Source organism: Barbus barbus (genome assembly GCF_936440315.1).
Source record: "Barbus barbus genome assembly, chromosome: 45".
Lineage (NCBI taxonomy): Eukaryota > Metazoa > Chordata > Actinopteri > Cypriniformes > Cyprinidae > Barbus > Barbus barbus.
Genome location: NC_136723.1, coordinates 23,327,257 through 23,347,659, shown reverse-complemented (window position 1 = coordinate 23,347,659; position 20,403 = coordinate 23,327,257). Strand labels below are relative to the sequence as shown.

At 37.3% G+C, this 20,403-nt stretch overlaps 3 protein-coding genes across 3 annotated transcripts; 1 reads left to right on the top strand and 2 right to left on the bottom strand.

Moving 5' to 3' along the window:
* Positions 1-4,990: 4,990 nt before the first annotated feature.
* LOC306863871 (transcriptional regulator protein Pur-beta-like) lies at positions 4,991-9,283 on the bottom strand. Its single transcript, XM_079407443.1, has one exon. It carries the CDS (start codon positions 9,178-9,180, stop codon positions 8,296-8,298), a length of 885 nt encoding a protein of 294 aa, XP_079263569.1. The 5' UTR covers positions 9,181-9,283; the 3' UTR covers positions 4,991-8,295.
* Positions 9,284-12,489: 3,206 nt separating this feature from the next.
* Positions 12,490-14,763, top strand: h2az2b (H2A.Z variant histone 2b). Its single transcript, XM_079407444.1, has 5 exons — positions 12,490-12,674; positions 13,263-13,340; positions 13,437-13,550; positions 13,658-13,787; positions 13,882-14,763. The coding sequence occupies exons 1-5, from the start codon at positions 12,672-12,674 to the stop codon at positions 13,941-13,943; spliced, it is 387 nt and encodes a 128-aa protein (XP_079263570.1). The 5' UTR covers positions 12,490-12,671; the 3' UTR covers positions 13,944-14,763.
* Positions 14,764-15,832: 1,069 nt separating this feature from the next.
* On the bottom strand, positions 15,833-18,721 carry ved (ventrally expressed dharma/bozozok antagonist; the record flags this gene model as incomplete). The annotated part of the gene is made up of 3 exons (XM_079407497.1): positions 15,833-16,180; positions 17,316-17,566; positions 18,454-18,721. 3 exons carry the CDS (start codon positions 18,719-18,721, stop codon positions 15,833-15,835), a joined length of 867 nt encoding a protein of 288 aa, XP_079263623.1.
* Positions 18,722-20,403: the final 1,682 nt, after the last annotated feature.

Here is a 20,403-nt window from a genome sequence, read left to right as displayed (position 1 = left end):
ACTATTTTGATGATTACATCATTATTGTATCAAACAAACACTGCAAATAAAGATATCCAACAAGTAACATACTAACAAAAACGTACTACTATTACCATGTTGTTGGAGGTGATTTTAGACATGTACTATGATATACCATCTTGGAGAAGAACCTCGGAGTGGATGTAAACGAATATAAATATGGAGCACAATGTTACATGAACACATATGAATGCATTGCCTTCATGCGCTGTACTAGAACAGCTACTGCTCTTTGTATGGGGAGCCACCAGATGGCATTTGCTGGGTTCTTTCTTTGCAGCAGTTGTTTGCACATGTCCCTGAATAGATAAATGATTGTGTGATTTAAAATCAAAGCTATGAATGACAGATACCAGTGCTACAGATTTTTCATATGGACTGCTTTACATGTGAGATTCATTAAATTTTGATTAAAAGGAATAGTTCACTCAAAAATGAAAATTAGCTGAAAATGAACTCTCCTTCAGGTCACCCATGTAGATGAGTTTGTTTCTTCATCAGAACAGATTTGGAGAATGTAGCATTACATCATTTGCTCACCATTGGATGCTCTGCAGTGAATGGGTGCCGTCAGAGTCCAAACAGCTGATAAAACTAGTTACTATAATCCAAATGAAGCCTTCCTTCAGTGAAAAGTCCATCTCCTGTTGTCCTCTCACATCAAAATCCACCCATATATTTGTTTAGAACTGTTTTGGACTTTTTTCACTTGTAAACAGTGTTTGATCTGTGCATATTTCTCTCCTGAATCAGACAACTTTTTCACTGCAGAAAGCAATATTATACATAGAGGATTCTTATTTTAGCTGGAACAACATTTAAAGTTAAAATGCATTAATGATGGATTTGTTTCTTACAAAAGCACAGCTTTTTACTCCACGAAACATTAACTGATGGACTGGAGTGGTGTGGATTACTTGTGGATTATTGTGATGTTTTTATCAGCTGTTTGGACTCTCATTCTGACGGCACCCATTCACATCCATTGGTGAGCAAATGATATAATGCTAAATTTCTCTAAACCTGTTCTGATGGAGAAACAAACTCATCTACATCTTGGATGGCTTGAGTAAATTTTCATTTTTGGGTGCCTTTCCTTTAAAGACAATCGAATTACAAATTAAAAATGTCAACTAGTCAACTGGTTTTTACAGCTCAGATGACAACATCAAAAGGTTCTGTGGTTTCATGAGCAAAGATTTAAATCACATGCCAATCGGGGTGTTTATCCCAAATGTAAAAGGAGTCCTCCCACAAACCGCCCTCCATTGTAAGTATCTGGAGAAATACTGCATCTCTCTATTACAGGTCCCACTGCAGCAACCCAATTCCTATTTCACACAGAAGCTGCATTGAATTGCACGAAGCTGAACCCATGCATACAAAAGAAAAAGTGTCATAAAAGATGTTTCAGGTCATTCTGTGTTCTCTGCGCTGCATAAATAAAAGAGTGCATACATGCAATTTTTTTGTTTGTTTCTGCATTATTATTTTCAAAGGATTGACATACATAATATCTCTCTTTCCATGGCAGAGGCGTTCATTTAACATTATGTGAGAAGTGTGTAATGTTTGTGCACGCGCCCTCCTCCTCCCCCAGGCCGTTTGCACGCTGCAGAATGTATGTCTCACATTCTGGGCACATGGCAACACCAGCTAAATATAGCCTGCCAGCCCAGCAGTACGCTGGGATCAGGGTTTCTTCCTGTGAACGCAGAATCCCCATCACGTAACGCCCCCTCCCTCCTCCTCTTTACGCTGTCCTCTCATCTGCTCGTGCATTCACTTCTCACCTGGGAACTCGAGCTGGTTGCCAAAGGCAGCAGTTCATTTACGGAGTCAAGCGGTGTGTGCTGCTCTCCGAGGACTTCACCTCACAACAATGTCAAAAGCACTGTGTGCAGCAGGTTTACTGTCATTAACTAAAACAAATAAAATAAAAAAATAATTACTTAATAAAACTAATATTAACTGAAATAACATATATAAATATATATTATTACAGAATATGAATTGAATATATATATATTTTTTAATGATATATAAATGTATAATTACTTTAAATAAACACTAGCTGAAATTAACAAACAAAAAATGATAATTTTTATTTTAGCTAGTTACCATCAACTAAAACTAAAACCATACATTTTCATATTTCAATTAAAAAACTCATTTATTTTAGGTGCCATCATTAACTAAAAATAAAAAATTAACAGATAAACAAATAAAATGAATAATTGCTTTAAATAAACATTAAATTATTACATTTATGCTGGTTACTTGAAATAAAATAAACATTTATTGAAATAAATATATGTCAGCTAGTTGCCTAGGCAACATTTCTTACAACATATCTTACTTTCTAAAGTAACTAAAACTAAATAATACAAAAACTAAAACTTAATAAAATACTGTAGAGACATACGCTAATAACAGAAGATATTAAATTAAATAAAAATAAAAAATATGAAAAATAAATATATCAATGACACTAAAATAACACTTAATAATAAACTCATAGTTAATTAGCCTAAAATTAGTTCTGCTTGTTTTCCTGTGAACTGTACCATCAAATTAGCTTGGATAAACGTGTCTGTTAAATGAATAACTGCATTTGAATCATAAGCGGAACTCAAAAGCATTATTAATCTTGAACAGGACAAAATAGTTTAACTTAGAAAAATATTATGCACCACATAGTCTTACCAACAAGACATATTTGCATTTTATTCCGAGAAAAACCTAAACCTGAACATTTGAATATTATGGCTTTTTGCTCTCATGTCGTCATATGACCCCACCCACCCTGACCTAAATCAGAATAATGACGGACCGTCCAGTTGCGTGTCTAAATCTGGTCCAGATTTAATGCTTAGAGACAGGGCCGACTCTTCGTGACCAATGAATGCTCGTGTGATCACAGCAGGAGCTCAGTGCATGTCAAATAATCCGGGCCTGATCTGGCAGAGACCTCAGCGTGGCATTGCGTCCCGGTCTGCAGTGCCACCCTGTCTGTCTAATTCCACGGGTGCGGCGGGGTCACTTTCTAAGTGTCAGCCAGGATCCGGAGCGTATTCGTACCTGGCATCCCCTGTAGTCTTTATAGAGGGTGACTTACATTCGTGCAGTCGCGTGACAGTCATTCTCACGGGAGCCCACGGGAATGTAAGTCACCCTCTATAAAGACTACAGGGGATGCCAGGTACGAATGCCTGTTGGCCCAGTGTATGGGCCAACAGGCATCTGTGCGGCTGGAGATGCTGCAATGTAGGTAAATTACATATTGTCACACTGCAATTTTTGCGTCACCGTTACAACATGCCTTACCATGCACTGACTCACTTTTTAGGTTACGTAAGTCACACACTAAAGTTTTACTTTTACTTAATGTTCAAAAGTTTGGGGTTAGTAAGATGTTTTTTACATAGGCTACTTTTACTCAGCAAGGATATTTAAATTGAGCAAAAGTGACAATATGACAGTGTTACAGAAGATATCGGTTTCATTTTGAAGAATTCTGAACAAAAATGCATCAGTTTTCACACAATATGAAGCAGAACAACTGTTTTCAACACTGATAATAATAAGAAATATTTCTTCAGCAGCAAATCAGCATATTAAAATGATTTCTGAAGGATCATGTGACACTGAAGACTGGAGTAATGATGCTGAAAATTCAGCTTTGCATCACAGGAATAAATTACATTTTAAAATCTATTCAAATAGAAAACAATTATTTGAAATGGTAATAATATTTCACAATATTACTGTTTTTGCTGTATTTGTGAGAAGAGACTTACTGACACCAAATGTTTGAAGAGTATATTACGTGACATGAACATTAAAAAAATATATTTAATTAAAAATAAATAATGAAGGTCTATTTCACCTTCAAAAACAAGAATGTAACCCAAAAGCTTTTATTGCAGTAACTAACTTTTATTATTACATTAGCTGACATTAAATTGCAATGAATTACTGCATTAACTATTGGCAAGATTTTAGACAAACACTTGCTGAAAACAATGACTAAACAGCTATAGTTAATATTAATCTGTTAATATTCACCCAAAGTCTGTGTGAGCATTAATCAAGGAATGTTATTTCAGAAGCAAAGCATTTTTAATATGAATTGCCTATAATAAGCACAAACTTGTACCAAGAAAGGAAAAAGGTTTGATTTTAGACTAAAGTGTATTTTACTCCCTTATATATAATCCATTTCAGAATTCAACCAGATTTTAACCATCAGTAGCTGAGTGAATTATGAAAAGTGGGCCTCACATACCAGAACGGAGATGATTGGAGCAGAGCAGCTGAAAAATAATAGGGATTCATCCAAAAAGGATAGTCATTTCAGAGGCGGGATTACATTACAAGCCATTACATTTTGATTAAAGATTCTTATTAGAAGACAAATGGTTTTATCATTTACTTATCAAGTCACCTTTATTTATATAGCGCTTTTAACAATACAGATTGTGTCAAAGCACTAAACAGTACCAAACTGGAGGATAGAGTGTCAGTAATGTATAAAAAAAAGAAAATAAGGTTTGATTATTATGTTGACTATAGGGTTATTACTGTTAACCAAATATTCCTGATTTAAATAAAGTTGAAGCAAAAATGCCTGGGCAACACTAAAACTGGAAATAAATAAAAATAAAAATAAACCTAAAGAGTAATATTTAAAAACAATTATAAAATAAATACAAACTAAAAAATTAAACCTAAATTGTAATTTTAAAAAAATATTTAAATTTTAAATAAATATTAAAAAAAATTAAAATAAAAAATAATTTAATAACAAAATTACAAAAAGAAAATTATAATTATATATATATATATATATATATATCAAAATAAAAGCTAATTGAAAATATGAATAAAAACTGTAAATATTATAACACTTCAACTGGTGAACACCATGCACATGAACAAAACAACGCCAGTCCAGTAGTTTGCTTTCCATCACTTATAATTTCCTTTATTCTGTTACAAACATACATCGCATTTTCTAAATATAGACTTGTAAATCTCCGAAAGAAAAAAAGGTTTAGCCATGGGAAAAATGGAAGGCTGCCCGTTCTGATAGAGGCAGTCTAGTGTGGGGGGCGGGGCTTGATGGGATGGGTGGAGATACTTTGAGTATCTAAGACCTGAGCTCTTGACAGTGTCCTGCAGTAGCCATGAACTCGCTCCGTAACCAGTATCAAGTAACAGATAGAAAATGAATCGAGCAAGTATATAAACGGAGAATGCCAAGAACCTGAGTTTAGACCAGACGAGGGCATTCCGATGTTAAAATCTCTGCTGAACACATGAGATATTGGAAAAATAGCTACCTTTCGATAAAGATTGTTCTATGAATTGCTGCTCTTGTGCGTATGATCAGGAAAATGTAGTTGACACGTGGATGCTGTTAAGAGCTCGGGTGAGTCACCTGGAATAACAGAACATTCTTTCAGAAGTTTTCCAATCTTTCGTACAGTGGTACAGAGGTATTGTTCGAAAAGTATGCGGACGCCCCACACAACTTTGCACAAATCCCAACCTCAGGAAACAGGAAGACAAATCGGCCAACTGTGAGAGTCGGCGAAGAGCCTGACAGGAAATGAACTCATAATCCCATCCCTCTGGATGAGTATTGCTTCCTGTTCCTTTTTTTTTTTTAGTGACAATAAGGCGGAAACAAAACACAAACTTTTACAGCACATATATATTTATATATAATACATCTGAAATAAACACAGCCAAGTTCAGTCGAAAGAAAGTCAATTTCTGCAAGAGATTTGTGCCCGATATTTCAAACAAACAACAAAAGTGCCACGATATTCAACTCCACTTTGAAGTTTAGCAGCCTAGAGGGTTTTTTATGCATCTATGTCCCTCAAAGGGAAGAAAAAATGCGTTCGAATGGCTTTTTGTTGTCATTTGCATGTTTGTAACAATTAGTCTCAGTTTTTCCACATGACACATTCACTTCACTATTAGTATTGATGGGTCATACAATCAAAATGAATGCTCAAACGCTGCTGATTTAGACATAGCGTAACCACAAAGTGCTAAAAACATGGCAAATCTCCTTCTTAAAGCGAGCAGCGAGTCGTGTTGTAAAGCCAACTCAGCCCCCCTCGAGTCCCGAATGGTGCCTCCCGTCTACAAATGCTCAGTTTAGCGGAGCAACCCGAACAGCAGCTGAGGAGGGGGGCAGGCAGGGCGGAACGCAAAAATGTCCTGCCAACAGCTGCTGTGTCACGCTTTCTATTGCCGTTTAGGCTTGGCTGCCAATCGGGGCCTGTTATTTAAGGTTACACAGAAAACACTCGATGCAGTATGTTGCGACGTCAAACGACAGGTTTTTCTCCACTATCACGTGCAGCGAATGCAGTCTGCTGATGTAATAACATTTGCAGTGGCGTGCAAACGACTCAACAATCGGGCCCTTGTGCCTCGCCGCACTACAGAGCAAACGGCGCAGCTGAATCCACGGCCGCCAGGGCAGGAATCCTCACCCTGTTCATGCTTCTCGCATTAAAATAGCTGGCCTGCTAAGTCAGCACGCTGTTGAGGAGAAACAGCTGCTGCAATCGTGGAAGTACAGAGAACGAGGGCAGAGATTGGCATCTGTTAAAAATTCTGCGGCCAGCAGATAAGAGTGTGTGAAAATATTTCATAACATGGGATGCAATTTGTCCGTCTTGCGTTTTAGGAAGGATCACAGCAGTACACACGACTTCAACAGCTGCCATTTAACACGAAACAGGTTAAAGGAGGATTTACAAATCAGCACAGAACACTGTTGCTCCCAAACAATAATAATAATAATAAAAAAGGTTGTTCAATTCTTCGCCGTGGATGCAAGCATATCGCATTTTGTGTTTTTGCTAAAGTGCATGGATGAAATGTGTGTAACATCGTTAACAATCTTTCTCCATCATAACCCACTGGTCTACTTGGTTACTTTTATCATATTTTTGGTAAAAGAATCTCGCATTAATATAGCTGCAGATACTACGCAAGAGAAAGCAATAAATTAAATAAAAAGGCAAACGCGGGACGGGCATGCACAGAAATGGATGCACGAGAAAGATGTTTGATATTAATCGTGAGGAAAGAAAACGTAATGAAGTGCGTGCTGTAAACTCAAAAAGGTTGTGGGAGGAGCTTGGGAGGGTGACGTTTCGCAAGAATAATCTAGTCTTCCACAAAACAAATACACTGGACAGTCTTCCAATCCCAGCTTATTTGTCTTTTTTACAAAATTAGCTTCTCGAGCTTTAATAATTCTGTAGTTTATATAGAATTTTTACTTTGTGTATTCAAAAATATGCTGGTTTGTTTTCGTATTCTCTGATAAAGAACAATCTCACATTAAAAAAACACAACGCAAAAGGGGACGGGGTGAAAATACACTCGCCCACGTAGCTCTGTCCTTTATATTAACTAATATCACGTGTCTATTTATCTGTCCTTAAATATTCAGAGGGGACTTGGACCCAAGTCTGAAAAAGACAAAGCTTTTTTGTATGTTGACCCCAAAACCAAAATAAATCACCGTCAATTTATAGCACCGGTGGAAGGATGTGCACAAAGCAACCATTTTCAGCAATAACGCCTGTAATAAAGTCAGATTATGACTTTAAAATGTCTCGCCACGAACTGACGAGACACACAAACTCAAAACCAGGGGGTCAAAATGCTCCAAATCTGAATTTAAAACATGTCTATGCTCAATCAAATTGGCCAAACCATAAAGTCATGTTGATGCGAGAACAAAAAAAACCTAAAATACTAATTTAGTGAACATCTATAGAAGGGAAAAAATTATCTGGGAACAAAACTTCTGATATACGTTTAGAAAGTCCCATGCTGCCTTGGTAGGAAACACACCATGAAGACCAGTGACTCTATATATATATATACTGTATACTAAACTTCTCCCCTCTAAAAACATGTTTGCACCCTTATAGCCTGGTTTTATCATATACGTGCCGCTTTTGAAATTCAGCAGCCTTAGCGTTTGATGTAACAAAGGTTTAATTGTGAGCTAAGACAATTAAACTTGCTGGTTTCACAGGACAGGGCAGCATCAGGAATAAATCAAACCCCACGAGACATCCTTCGCCCCATGGCTTCAAACTTAGACGACCCCCCCTCCCCCAAACCCTCACCACATAGAAACTTCACAGATCTATTTTTCTGTTCGATGAATATTTTAGTAGGCTATTTGAGTTCAGTTCATGCACTTCTTGTTTCACACATCTCCTGGGGTTAGTCGTCGTCCACATCCTCGCCCTCGGACTCCTCTCTCCTCTCGTACATCTTATCCCGGTGTCTCTCCTGGATCTCCTTCATCTCCTCGGCGTAGCGGCAGAAGGCTCCTCCGAACTTTCCCCAGGCCTTGAAGGGGATGGTGATGGAGTTCCTGTAACTGGGCTTGACCTCGCTGACCCTCAGGAACACGCCATATTTGTTGGAGCCCACGTCGAAGAAGAACCTCTTGGAGTCCACCATGATGGAGGTGCCCTCGGGGAGCTCGCCGTAGCCACCCGCGGCCCCGGGCCCCCCGCTAAGCTCCTCGTCCTCCCCGCCGTAGTCGTCGATGAGCTTGGCGAGCGCGTCTCGGAACTCGATCAAGCCCTGCGCCGGCAGCGCGATGGTTTGGCCGGTCTGCACGCCGCCGCCGGGACCGGCCCCTCCTCCGCCGACGCTGAAGCCGGGACCTCGGTTGACGGTCTGGCGGATGCGCAGGAACCTCCCGCGCTGGTTCTCCTTCAGGTCGAGGTAGTATTTGCGGTTCTCGCGTACCAAGAACTCGCTCTTCAGCGCCCGCCGTGGGGCTCCGTCATCGCCGGCGGACGCCTGCGCGATCTGCTCCGGGCTGCTCGGCCCCAGCTGGGCGTAATGCTCGATGAAATCCCCGAGGTAGTCGCGGAACTCGGCCGCCACGGACATGGAAAGAGTCAGGCGGCTCTTGGAGCCCCCGGCGCCCACCTCCGCTATCTTAATGAAGCGGCCCTTCGCGTTCTGCTTGACATCCAGGTAGAAGCGCTTGTTCTGGATGTCCAGGCGCTTGGACGCCAGCTCCTGGGTCTCCTGCTCCCGCTGGAAGTGCTGGAGGCCCCCGCGCTCGCTCCCGCTGTCTCCATCCGCCATCTTCAGCACCTCCAGCCAACTTCTCCCTCAGAGAAACGCTCCTCTCTGCCCTGCTCCAGCAGGAACGGCTCTCAGCGCCGCAGCATTGGCTTCACATCTGCCAATAACAGGCGAGGCGCTCTCGCAGGGTCACCAATAGGTCTGCGCGCTTGTCATTCGGAGCGCGAGGGAGGTGCGCTCTGGCTTCATTGGTTAGAGACGTTTCCTCCTCCTGTGCAGGCATTTCCTGTCCTTCTGGAGCTCAGCTCAGGCTTTCAAGGAGAACTAATAAACATTATCATTTTTTTTTTAACAATCAGAAGTCAGAAAGAGCTTTATTGCCAGGAATGAATTAGTTACAGCTTCCACACAGAGACAACAACAACACAAAACACAATAAAAAATAAGATGAGAATAAAAATACAAGTACGTAAACATAAATAAACAAAAACGCAAAAATAAATAGAAAAATAATCATTTATATATCAAAGTAGGCTACTTGATGGTTTTGTATTGCCAGTGCAATTATGCACAAAAAGTAACTAAAGATTTAAATAAAACAAAATAAAACAGATACAAATGCGGCGTGCATTTGATGTTAATATCATTACAATATAAAATATAATGTATAGTGAATGTGAACGAAATAAATGTGAAATTAACATCTTTTTAAACACTTAGTAGCCTATAAATATTTTTATAGTATTTTTTTTAAACTAATAGGCTACTTTAAATGTAAATAAATATAATCTCCTTACGTTGCTTCTAAATGATCAACTATACTTTGCAAAACAGTTTTATGTAGCATTTATATGCACGCATTTTATTTTAAAATCTGACCCAGGATCAGCAGTTTTCTGTATGAGTTATGACGTAAAGGCTGACTGTAGGTGAACTTCCGCCTTTGAGGGATGACGTCAAAGGTGACGTCGGGGTTTAATTCCCAAGGTCAGTGTGTTGTGAAAGCGATTATGAAAAGCACGCACATGAATAATTATCACTCTTTAATTGCAGAAGATGGGTGTTGAATAAGTCTTTTTGTTCAAATGATTGCAAATCGTTTTAATTATTGCTCTGTCCAACACAGTTCCTATAATATTGTCATTCCTATTTCAAATGTATACATATATACATACACACACACACATATATATATATACCATATATTATAGCATAATTATAGTAGGCCTATTATTACAATTACAATTAAGCAAGATGAGCAAAACATATGTAATTGATATTTTAAAAGGTATTTCTAAGTTGTTATTTTTTTAAATCAATATAATATTCACCTATTTCTATTGCTTATGCATAGGGTAGATCCCTTAAGGATTGTGAAACAAAAGTTAAATGTGTTCAGAAAAGTTATCATAGTTTTAGTGACAATGACATAAATCATGAACCAAGTATGAAAAATGTCCAGAGTTTTCATGTTATTAGATTTTTAGCAAAAATTATATTTGTGCCAAGGGGGCATTTTACCCCACCTATGGGGCAAAACGCCCACCAGTCTGACAAAGCAATTAGCTTTAAAGATTTACAGCAAAATCAGAGTACAGGCAGTTTTAGCTTAAAATTTAAAGAGAATATAATCAATAATTATGAATTACAAAATTATAATAATCTATTTGGGGGGGGGGGGGGTCGTTTTACCCCACACACTATGTTTGAGAAAAAAAATGTCATTCTGAAAATATTAAATATTATATTTATTAAGAAACACATACTCCCTATCCACAGGCCCGTTCTTATATCATATATAACTGTGATTTTCTACAAAACAACAAGCTTATTAGATAATTTACTGTGAAATCTGTTTTCTCTCCAGTGTAAGCTTCATGGTGACAATAAAAGTCCATAGTTACAATAAAAATGTATCTTGACTTTATCTTGTGGTTATTTTGGGAAAAACAGTAGGGCGTTTTCTCCCACTCTACCCTACTCTTGAATCACCTATGAGACATTTTAACACAAGTAGCCTATCTACCTCAAGCTTCATAATTAGCCTATATAAAACCTCATGTGTTCACTGCTTTTGTTTGCACATCTGTGTACCAAAGTCACAAAACTACTCTTGAATCTTAACAAAGGCAGTCCAATGGTCTGATAAAACGCTAATTTCAAATTACAAATGATATTTTTAAGTGAAAAGTTTAGGTAGTGAAATACACAGCAGATTTTATGTTAATGTTTTTTTTATTTAATCAAAATCCTACAAATTCACTGTGTCTGTCAATTTCTATTAAAAAAAAAAACAAAACAGATCCAAAAATGCATCTTTGTTAACTTTTTCGTTCAGCTATTTTTGGGAAACCTTCATGTAAACATAAAAATTAATATACATAATTTAAGAAAATCATATCAATAAAAATTAATAGGCGTTATAATTCAAACACAAAAGAAAACAGAAACTGTTTACTTATGTGTATCTTTGAATTTATGACTGAATCCCTTTCTTTTAATTAAATAAGTTTATTAATATACAGCTAGGCTACTGTAAGTGCACCACACTGTGAAATAATAATAAATCAAGACGGAAAACAATAAATGTGGACTATTACGCTCTCCACTGTCAACAAATATAAAGAAAAGAGAGATAGCCCATAAAATACTGTTGTGATTTGTATTTATCTATTTTAATTTTAGTTAAATAATGTCTGAATTTATTATGTCTGTATAGGTCTTTTATTTCATTTATTTTAATACTTCTTAATACGTAATGCTAATATTATTTAATTATTAAAAAGGTAAATAAATAGGAAGTACTTCAAGCCAAAATAAAATAATAGCCTAAATAAGAGAGTAGCCTCAAATCTAACCTGCCTGCAGTACAAAGTGAAGTAAAAACTCACAGACTGGCCAAAAACCAGAGAATAGAGGAAACATTTGCCAATATGAGCTACTTTTAACCTGATACAGCTACAAAATTAAGCCAGTTAGTTTGGATAGATGAGGGTGGGTGAATTGTGGCTTTTGGGTGACAATGGCAACGTGGCAGTCATATTTCTGTTAATGTAGATATCCTAAAATAAGGTGATCTCATGTTCATCAACAGAGATAAGCATGCAAAACGAAAGGGACCCACAAAAACACTTAGTTTTAAACGTGTTGAAAAGAGGAAGCTGAACAGAAAGAGACGTGCTCAGTGACACAATTAATTTGTGCATTGTAGCTTTAACATTTAACATTATTCTATCGATTTTATTGTGATCGAAACATTCCCAATCGCATCACAATAAAAAAAAAAATACTTATTTTTTTGTAATGAATGATGACGGCGGCACGCATGCGCACAAGACCAGCGCGCTGGTGGTCCGAGAGAAAAAAAGAGAACTCAAAAAGACCACGCACATACAGAGAAGCTCTGTGATTGGACGAAACCGTCGTTTCAAACCAAGACGCAGCTCGCTCATTGGTTAAAACGCTGGAACGTACCGCGCTAAACGCTGAAGCGGGCATCATTGTGTTTTCCCTCCGTTTCGTGCGAAAAGAGAAGAAGCTCGTCTGAAGATATGGTAAGCAAGTTTTTAATTGTCTAATTTCTAAAATAAAGGCTAGCTCGGATGGTTATGTTTTGTGTAAATTGTAAAGGTACCGTGCACTAGTTCCGTGCACGTGGTGGCTCTTAATAAGCTCGCGGTGTTTGTGGATTAAAGTGATTTTGGTGCATTATTTAGCAAAACGAAGCAAATAGCCGGAAAATGCATGCGTGTATTTAATAGGATTGCTGTGATTATGGCGATAATAGGAATTAAGAGCCAAACTCATCGAAGCAATTTGCTTATGTTGTTTGGACACGCTGGAAAAATAACAAAAAATAGCTCAATTTTGAATTTACTTTGGTTTGTTTGTACTTTCGTTTAAATACTAAGGTCATTTTTGGGCGCTCTTTTAATTGCTTAATTAAAAATTACCCACAAGTCTACAAAAAACGGTGTAAATTAACGCGAGATTATTTTTTTTGTAATTATTTGTGGAATTTACTGGCAGTTTCCGAGTAAAACTTGTTCCACCGCTATTTTCTTCAGTGTAACGTGATTTCTAAGGTTAATCTCTTTTAATGAGACTGTTAAATAATAAGCCTTATTCTTGTGCTTCTGCAGGCTGGAGGAAAAGCTGGAAAGGACAGTGGAAAAGCCAAGACGAAAGCAGTCTCCAGATCACAAAGAGCTGGTCTGCAGGTACATATCCCTCTGGGTCTGCCAGATGAGAAGAAATGACCTGCTGTTGCCTGTAACCCAGTCATATTGAGTGTTTGATTGGTTTTTATGTTTCAGTTCCCTGTAGGTCGTATCCACAGGCACCTGAAGACCAGAACTACCAGCCATGGTCGTGTCGGAGCTACAGCAGCGGTGTACAGCGCCGCTATCTTGGAGTACCTGACCGCTGAGGTCATGATTTTATATTGGCACGGTTTGTTAAACAAGCCTGTTGGATGTCACAGTGGCTGGCTGTGATTTTTCTCTTAACGTAAAGCAAATGCTCATCTTATTCGCAGGTTTTGGAGTTGGCTGGTAATGCCTCCAAGGATCTGAAGGTGAAGCGTATTACTCCAAGGCATCTACAGTTGGCCATCCGTGGTGATGAGGAGTTGGACTCGCTTATCAAAGCTACTATTGCTGGCGGAGGTGTGTATTGCATTAAATATGCTGCTTTGCTGTAAAAGGGTGTTTTTAGGGCTGATGTTGTTTTAATGGCCTTTCTTTGTGTCTTTCCCTACAGGTGTGATCCCACACATCCACAAGTCACTGATTGGAAAGAAGGGCCAGCAGAAAACTGTATAAGATGCATTGATGTTCGCTTCTGTCTTTGTATAGAAAACGGCAGTCAGCATTGAGAGAGCAGTTGCTTTTACGTTTCCCCATTTGTTTGGCTATAGCGTAGTTTAACATAGCAATGTTTAGAGTTTGATGTACTGTATTCATGGTAATTAATGGGGAGGGGGGTGTTACGTGTTGTTGGGTAAAGAAATGAAATCATGGTTTTTGTGTTTAGTTGGGTTAAGGAATGGGTTTTGTGAGGTTTGGATTTCATTATTGGCTTTTTAAAATCTGTTTTATACATTAAAAGTTTTTTTTTCTAAGTGTTTTTGCCTTTTTCTGTGACTTTCATTTGCTTAGAAACCCTTCGTATTATCTTCATGCTCTGCTGAATCCTGCAGGAAATCTATTGAAATGAATCCTGATAGTCATTCCTGGCTCGAGCATAAGATTATGTGAATAAAAATGTATATAAACACTTTCTAGCTACACTGCCATTGTATATATCTATTGAAATAAACAAGCGTTAAAAGAAATTATACTTGAAGTGTCAAAAATATGTAGTTTTAAACACTTAAAACTATTTTTTTTTTAACATTAACTTTATCAGCAGATAAATTTTTATAGTTTTACATTTGATTGTAGTTGATAGTTGAACATTTATCAATAACTGTGGCCATATGGGTTTATTTGCCCTTCCATAAATTAATTTTTTTTAAATCTTTTTTTTTTTTTTTGTGTGTAGTCTGTCTATAAATCCAAATACATTCACTTTAGATATAAAATGCAGATATGAAGTCTTGTTTCCTGAGAAATTAAACAATTGAGCTTAATGCTTTATCATAAACTCATTTCATTTCGATCAGTTTCTTAGAAAACAGGATTTATGTCATTTTGCATCGTTTAAGAATCTTTAGACGATCAAGAACATGTTTGCAATGTGATCAGAAGTTGCAGTAAAATCCATTTCTATTCTAGCGGCTGCCAGCTGAGGTATTTGAGTCAGAAGCTATTTGTTTCTGTAATTTAATTAAGTAGGAGATATGTTGGAAGTAGTTTTTTCAAACTAAGTGTTGCTAATGCAGCTCATTGTGTTCTCCCTAGATATTCACATTTAGAAAACATTGTATTCCTTTCCTTTATTTGATCTTAAAAAGAAAGTCTTAAATTTACCTTCATTAAACCTGCAGAAACCCAGTAACTGAATGTTTCTTTAATAACAACAGATAGTAGCGTGCTGAAAATGTAAGATTAAAAGTGTTCAGCTAAGGTAAGCATATTTGTTACAAAATCCCCAAAAATGATATTTAAGTACAGTATTGTTTATCTGTTTTGGCTCCATATACAGTTTGAGGTCAGTAAGACTTTTTAATGTTTTTGAAAATGTAAAAAGCTGCATCTATTTGATCCAAAATACCGTAAAATAGTAACGTGAAATATTATTGCAATTTCAAAATACCAGCTATTTGAATATAATTTAAAGTATAATTTATTCCTGTGATGCAAAGCTGAATTTTCAGCATCATGAGTGTCACATGATCCTTCAGGAATCATTCTAATTATTATTATCTTCATTCTTGTGTACTGTACTTCTTTACTGTAATTTTGATCAATTTAATCCATCTTTGATTAATAAAATTGTTAATTTTAATTATGGCAGTAATAAAGCACCTAACACTTCGGTGTAATCAAATAGAAAATGATTTATTTATACACTCCTCTTGAACACATAGACATGAACAAAATAGAACTTTCTCAAGATTTACAAACATATTTAAATAATAATTCATCAAAATGATAAAAAAAGATCACATTTGTTATTGCACTTCACCCTGTATTCACAAAAGCAAAGATGTAAACAAAGCCTAAGGCTTAACAGGCAGAAATGAATGTTTTGTTGTCGGTCTCTCCTCTCACTGTGTGTTGTAGTACTGTGAGTGATAGGCCTGGTATGGGCTCATCATGGAAGGGTTGCTGGGATGGACGGGAAGGCTCTGTAGGGTGCTGTACTGATACAGGGTCTCCACAGGCAGGGTCGGCAGGCCTCCGGCTGGAGCAGGACTGTAGTGAAACCCCGGGCCGTAAGGTGCTGGGGTCTCTTGGACCACCGGATAGTAGCTGGGATACGGAGCGGCACGGAAACTGTGCAGATCAGAGTAATGCATCATGTGTGAGACCACCTTGGCCTGGCAGGCGTGAGCCAGACTGTCCTGAACGGTCCGTTTCAGCTTCATACGTCGGTTCTGGAACCAGTTTCTGATCTAATGGAACGAAACATGGGATAAATTCACATTGAATGCATAAACAAAGGTTAAATCACTATTTTTTGCAACTTTGGACCCCCCTATGCTTAGAAGAGTGGAATTACAGTACACAGCTGTACTCGCGCATTTGTTGTGGTTTTCAATTCCAGTCCCCGGGGCCCCCTGCGCTGTACATTTTGGATGTCTCCCTTATTTAACACACCTGACTGAGATCATCAGATTGTTAGTTCAGTTTATAGATGTCTCTCCTAACAAGCTGATGCTCTCAGTCAGGTGTGTTAAATAAGGGAGACATGCACAATGTACAGCGCAGGGGGCCCCGGGGACTGGAATTAAGCATTAAGCGAAATTTCATCCCCAGCAAAGCATACTCCAAGAACAGACATTTGGGAAAGAAAGATAAGACATTCGCCTTCTTAGAAGTCAGTGTACTATCTTGAAGCTTAAAGATGCATTGAATCTTTGAATCAATTGCTTCGCAAAAAGATTCACTGCTTCGTTAGTGAACATGCGTAAAAAAAACTTTTACCAACCCAATGCTTTATTAAGTATAATATATAAAAAGCAATTAACAAATCACTGAATACCATTAAATATGCCGTGTCTGTTTAAATATGTATTTTTTATCATTTGTTTGTTTTATGGAGGGCTTGGCTAAACAGTCCAATAAGAGATTAACCACTACTCTTACTTTTTATTATAGAAATATTTGAACAAAAATGTCTATAAATGTATAAATCTACAATATAGTTATGACGTAACGCTGAAATCACGTGACGTGCTCCGAATCACTGAATCGAAACAAATGATTCGAAGCTTCGCGATGATTCAGCTGTGCTTCACTATTTCAAGATACAAAAACTAACACACAGTCGCCTCAAATCACATTATTTAACTCATTTAAAATAATAGAAACAATAAATCGACCTCATATAATCTACAATATAGTTATGACGTAACGCTGAAATCACGTGACGTGCTTCGAATCACTGAATCGAAACAAATGATTCGAAGCTTCGCGATGATTCAGCTGTGCTTCACTATTTCAAGATACAAAAACTAACACACAGTCGCCTCAAATCACATTATTTAACTCATTTAAAATAATAGAAACAATAAATCGACCTCATACCTGTTTATCAGACAGATTCAGTCTTTTGCAGAGCTCAGCTTTGTCCTGGGCTCCGAGATAAGCGTTTCTCTTGAAGGCCCTCTCCAGACTGTTGATCTGCTCAGCGGTGAACGCAGTTCGGGGTCTGCGGCCAGTAGAGGGAGACACTGACGGAGCCGGGTCTTTAGGGGCCCCAGGTGAGAGAGAGGGGCCGCCCTCGCTCTCGTACCCTGACGTCTCCTCCTCCTCCGCGCTGCTGCTGAAGCCTGGCTCTGATGCAAATCAGAAAACAAAGACAAATTAATAAAGATTCAATTATGAAGTCAGGTAACAGCTACATTAGAGAGGAGGAGGAAATATATTGTAAATTTTGCATTTTGCTCAACTGAGAAATAAATAAATGACATAAAGGTGAAATAAAATAGATCTGCAATCTGCAATTTTCCTGTAAGCATTACTTTTACAAATAAGATAAAACTACTTGAAATTATTGTATTATTTAACAGCATTTTACAAGTACTATTGTTATTATGTCAAGGAATTTCATTTTTATTCATTTAATCTATTTTAATTCAATAAATGTATAATAGCAATAGTGTTTTAGATGAGTATTTCACACTAAATAATTATTTAAAATTTAAAATAATCCTTATATTTCAAATATTTCAATGTAATTTATTCCTGTGTTGGCAAAATTTACATTTTATGCTTCACTTTTAAGCATGTTATATACTATTTTACTGTTAAACAAATTGAAAAAAGTATTTTAGACCAGTATTTTACATAAAATCATTATTTTATATATATATATATATATATATGAAGAGTTCAGATGCCGTCTGAAATTTTCTCCTGTGTTTATGTGCAGTTATTTCACTTTAATGGTAATAAAAATAACCCATACAATGGCATAAAAGGGAAATTACTGAACCTCCACACAGGAGCCTAAGAAAAATGCTCATTTTAGTAGAAAATTTCAGACGGTATCTGAACTCTTCATATATATATAGATAGATATATTTAAGATGTTAAAGAATTTATACTATTTCACTGATAATTAAATTAAGACCAAAATAAAATAACCGTATTTTTAGATCACTGTTTTACTTTAAATCATTCTTCAACAATGTAAACATGGATTATTGGAACAGTTTCTTACCGTGAGTGTGTTGCTGGATGATATTGTCTGTATCTTGTGTAGATGTACACAACAAACTATTTCCCGGCTGTGCTGGCTCCATATGTTTCTCCTGATCCTCCATGTTTTCCGGTCTCCATCTGCTGTAGAAGCCAGGAAGGCTCTCAGAGGCAGTGCCAGAGGTGCTCGGGACGTCCCGGCCGGGAGAGACCCAGGAGTTTGAGGGAAGCGTGGATGCCGAGGCCTGGCTGCTTTGAGAAAGCCACTCGATGGAAAAATGCCCCTTCATCTCTGAGAACCAGCTGTGTCCAAATCCAGTAAAGAAAGACAGATATCCAGTATAACACCGAGCAGTTGCGCAGTTCTTCTTCTTTAGGGTGAGTTTCCAGCTGAAGTCCTGTGTCTGAGTGAGTCACATGTGTGTTTGTGTTCTGATAAGCATGGCTTTGGGTTCACTGATCAACACCTCCAGTATGGGGCTCAAGTATTTATAGGACTAATCCCAGCTCATTTACAATTCACTTCGCCCTGGATCAAAGGAAACGTCCTGATCTCCACCCCTTCAGTTTTCACAAGTGTGGTAATGAAGACGTCTCAATCGGCCTTGAGTGAACCCATTAACTCCTGGCACCAGCAAGTCTGGAGATGTAATCCCCTCCCTAAAACCATCTCTGATCCTGTCTCCTCTCTGAGGTGTGCATGTGTGCGTGTGTGATTTCATATGTTCACGCTGGAACAGTGTGATGGAAGAAGTTCAAGGTTAAAACAGAGGCTTGGAATTCATAATCGAGAGCAATGTTTGCTAATCCCAGAAGTTCAATAGTTTATGTTATTTGACTTAAATGTTGCAAAAGCATCATCACATAATGTCACAGAGCTAAATCCACTTTAAAACTTCTTTTTGCAGAAAAAATTACTTTTATAGTCATTTTATCATAAAATATCTTTAGAACAGAAATGCTAATAGAAAACTACAAAACTGAAAAAATACATTCTTCATTTATTTATTTATTTATTAGTTACACATGCATGCATGCATACACAATAAAATAAAAATTTAAAGTCCCTTATCAGAAGAACAGAAATTTGTAAACAGCTATACTTGAAAAAATTATTTGTTTGTTCATTCATACATTTACAGTTCCAGCACCACAAAATGAAGCGCAAATATTTCATAGTGTAAAATGAGAAAAGGATTGATTTACTTATTTATTTATTTACAGTTCCAGCACTACAAAATGAAGCTCAAACATTTGGAAAATGAGATTTTATTTATTTATTTCAGCACAATAAAATAGTTTTCAAAAGCCCTTTAGAAATCTTTAGAACTAACTCTTTAGAACAGAAATGTCAACAACTTGCAAAAGGACATACAAATATCTTTTTATTTAAATATTATTTAATACGAGTCAGTTGCAACACAACAAAATGAAGCTCAAGCATAGTATCAAATGAGAAAATTATTTCCTATTTATTCATTCATTTAGAGTTAGTTTTACTGATTCCAATTTGACCGTTTCATGGTCTTTTTTCATAGTGTCGTTAGACTAAAAATCTAATAAGATCAACCAGTTTGTTTGTTTATTATTTGTTTGCTTGTCAGTTTCTCTGATTCCCAATAGAGCAAAACTGCTGTGTCCTTTGGTGACAATGTCTCTCTCATAGACACTTAATGTTCCTGTGAGTGGCTCAAACGTGGGTAATTCAGCTCTTGTTTATGCCCTTTTCAGCGGGTATTGGTATCAAAGCAGGCGGCTCTTTTGAAGTGGCAGGTAGAGGTTAATGGGCTGTTTTAGAAACACTACACGAGTATGGAGACAGTAGTCTGCAGAGACCCAACTACTGACGGAGATAACTGCTGGCCCTTGGATCTGTTGGCCCCCCAAACAGGATCATTACACATAGCTGATCTGGTTTATCAGCGGCTTGCTTGAGATTAACTTGATCAGGCCCACTATTGAAGAATACGTG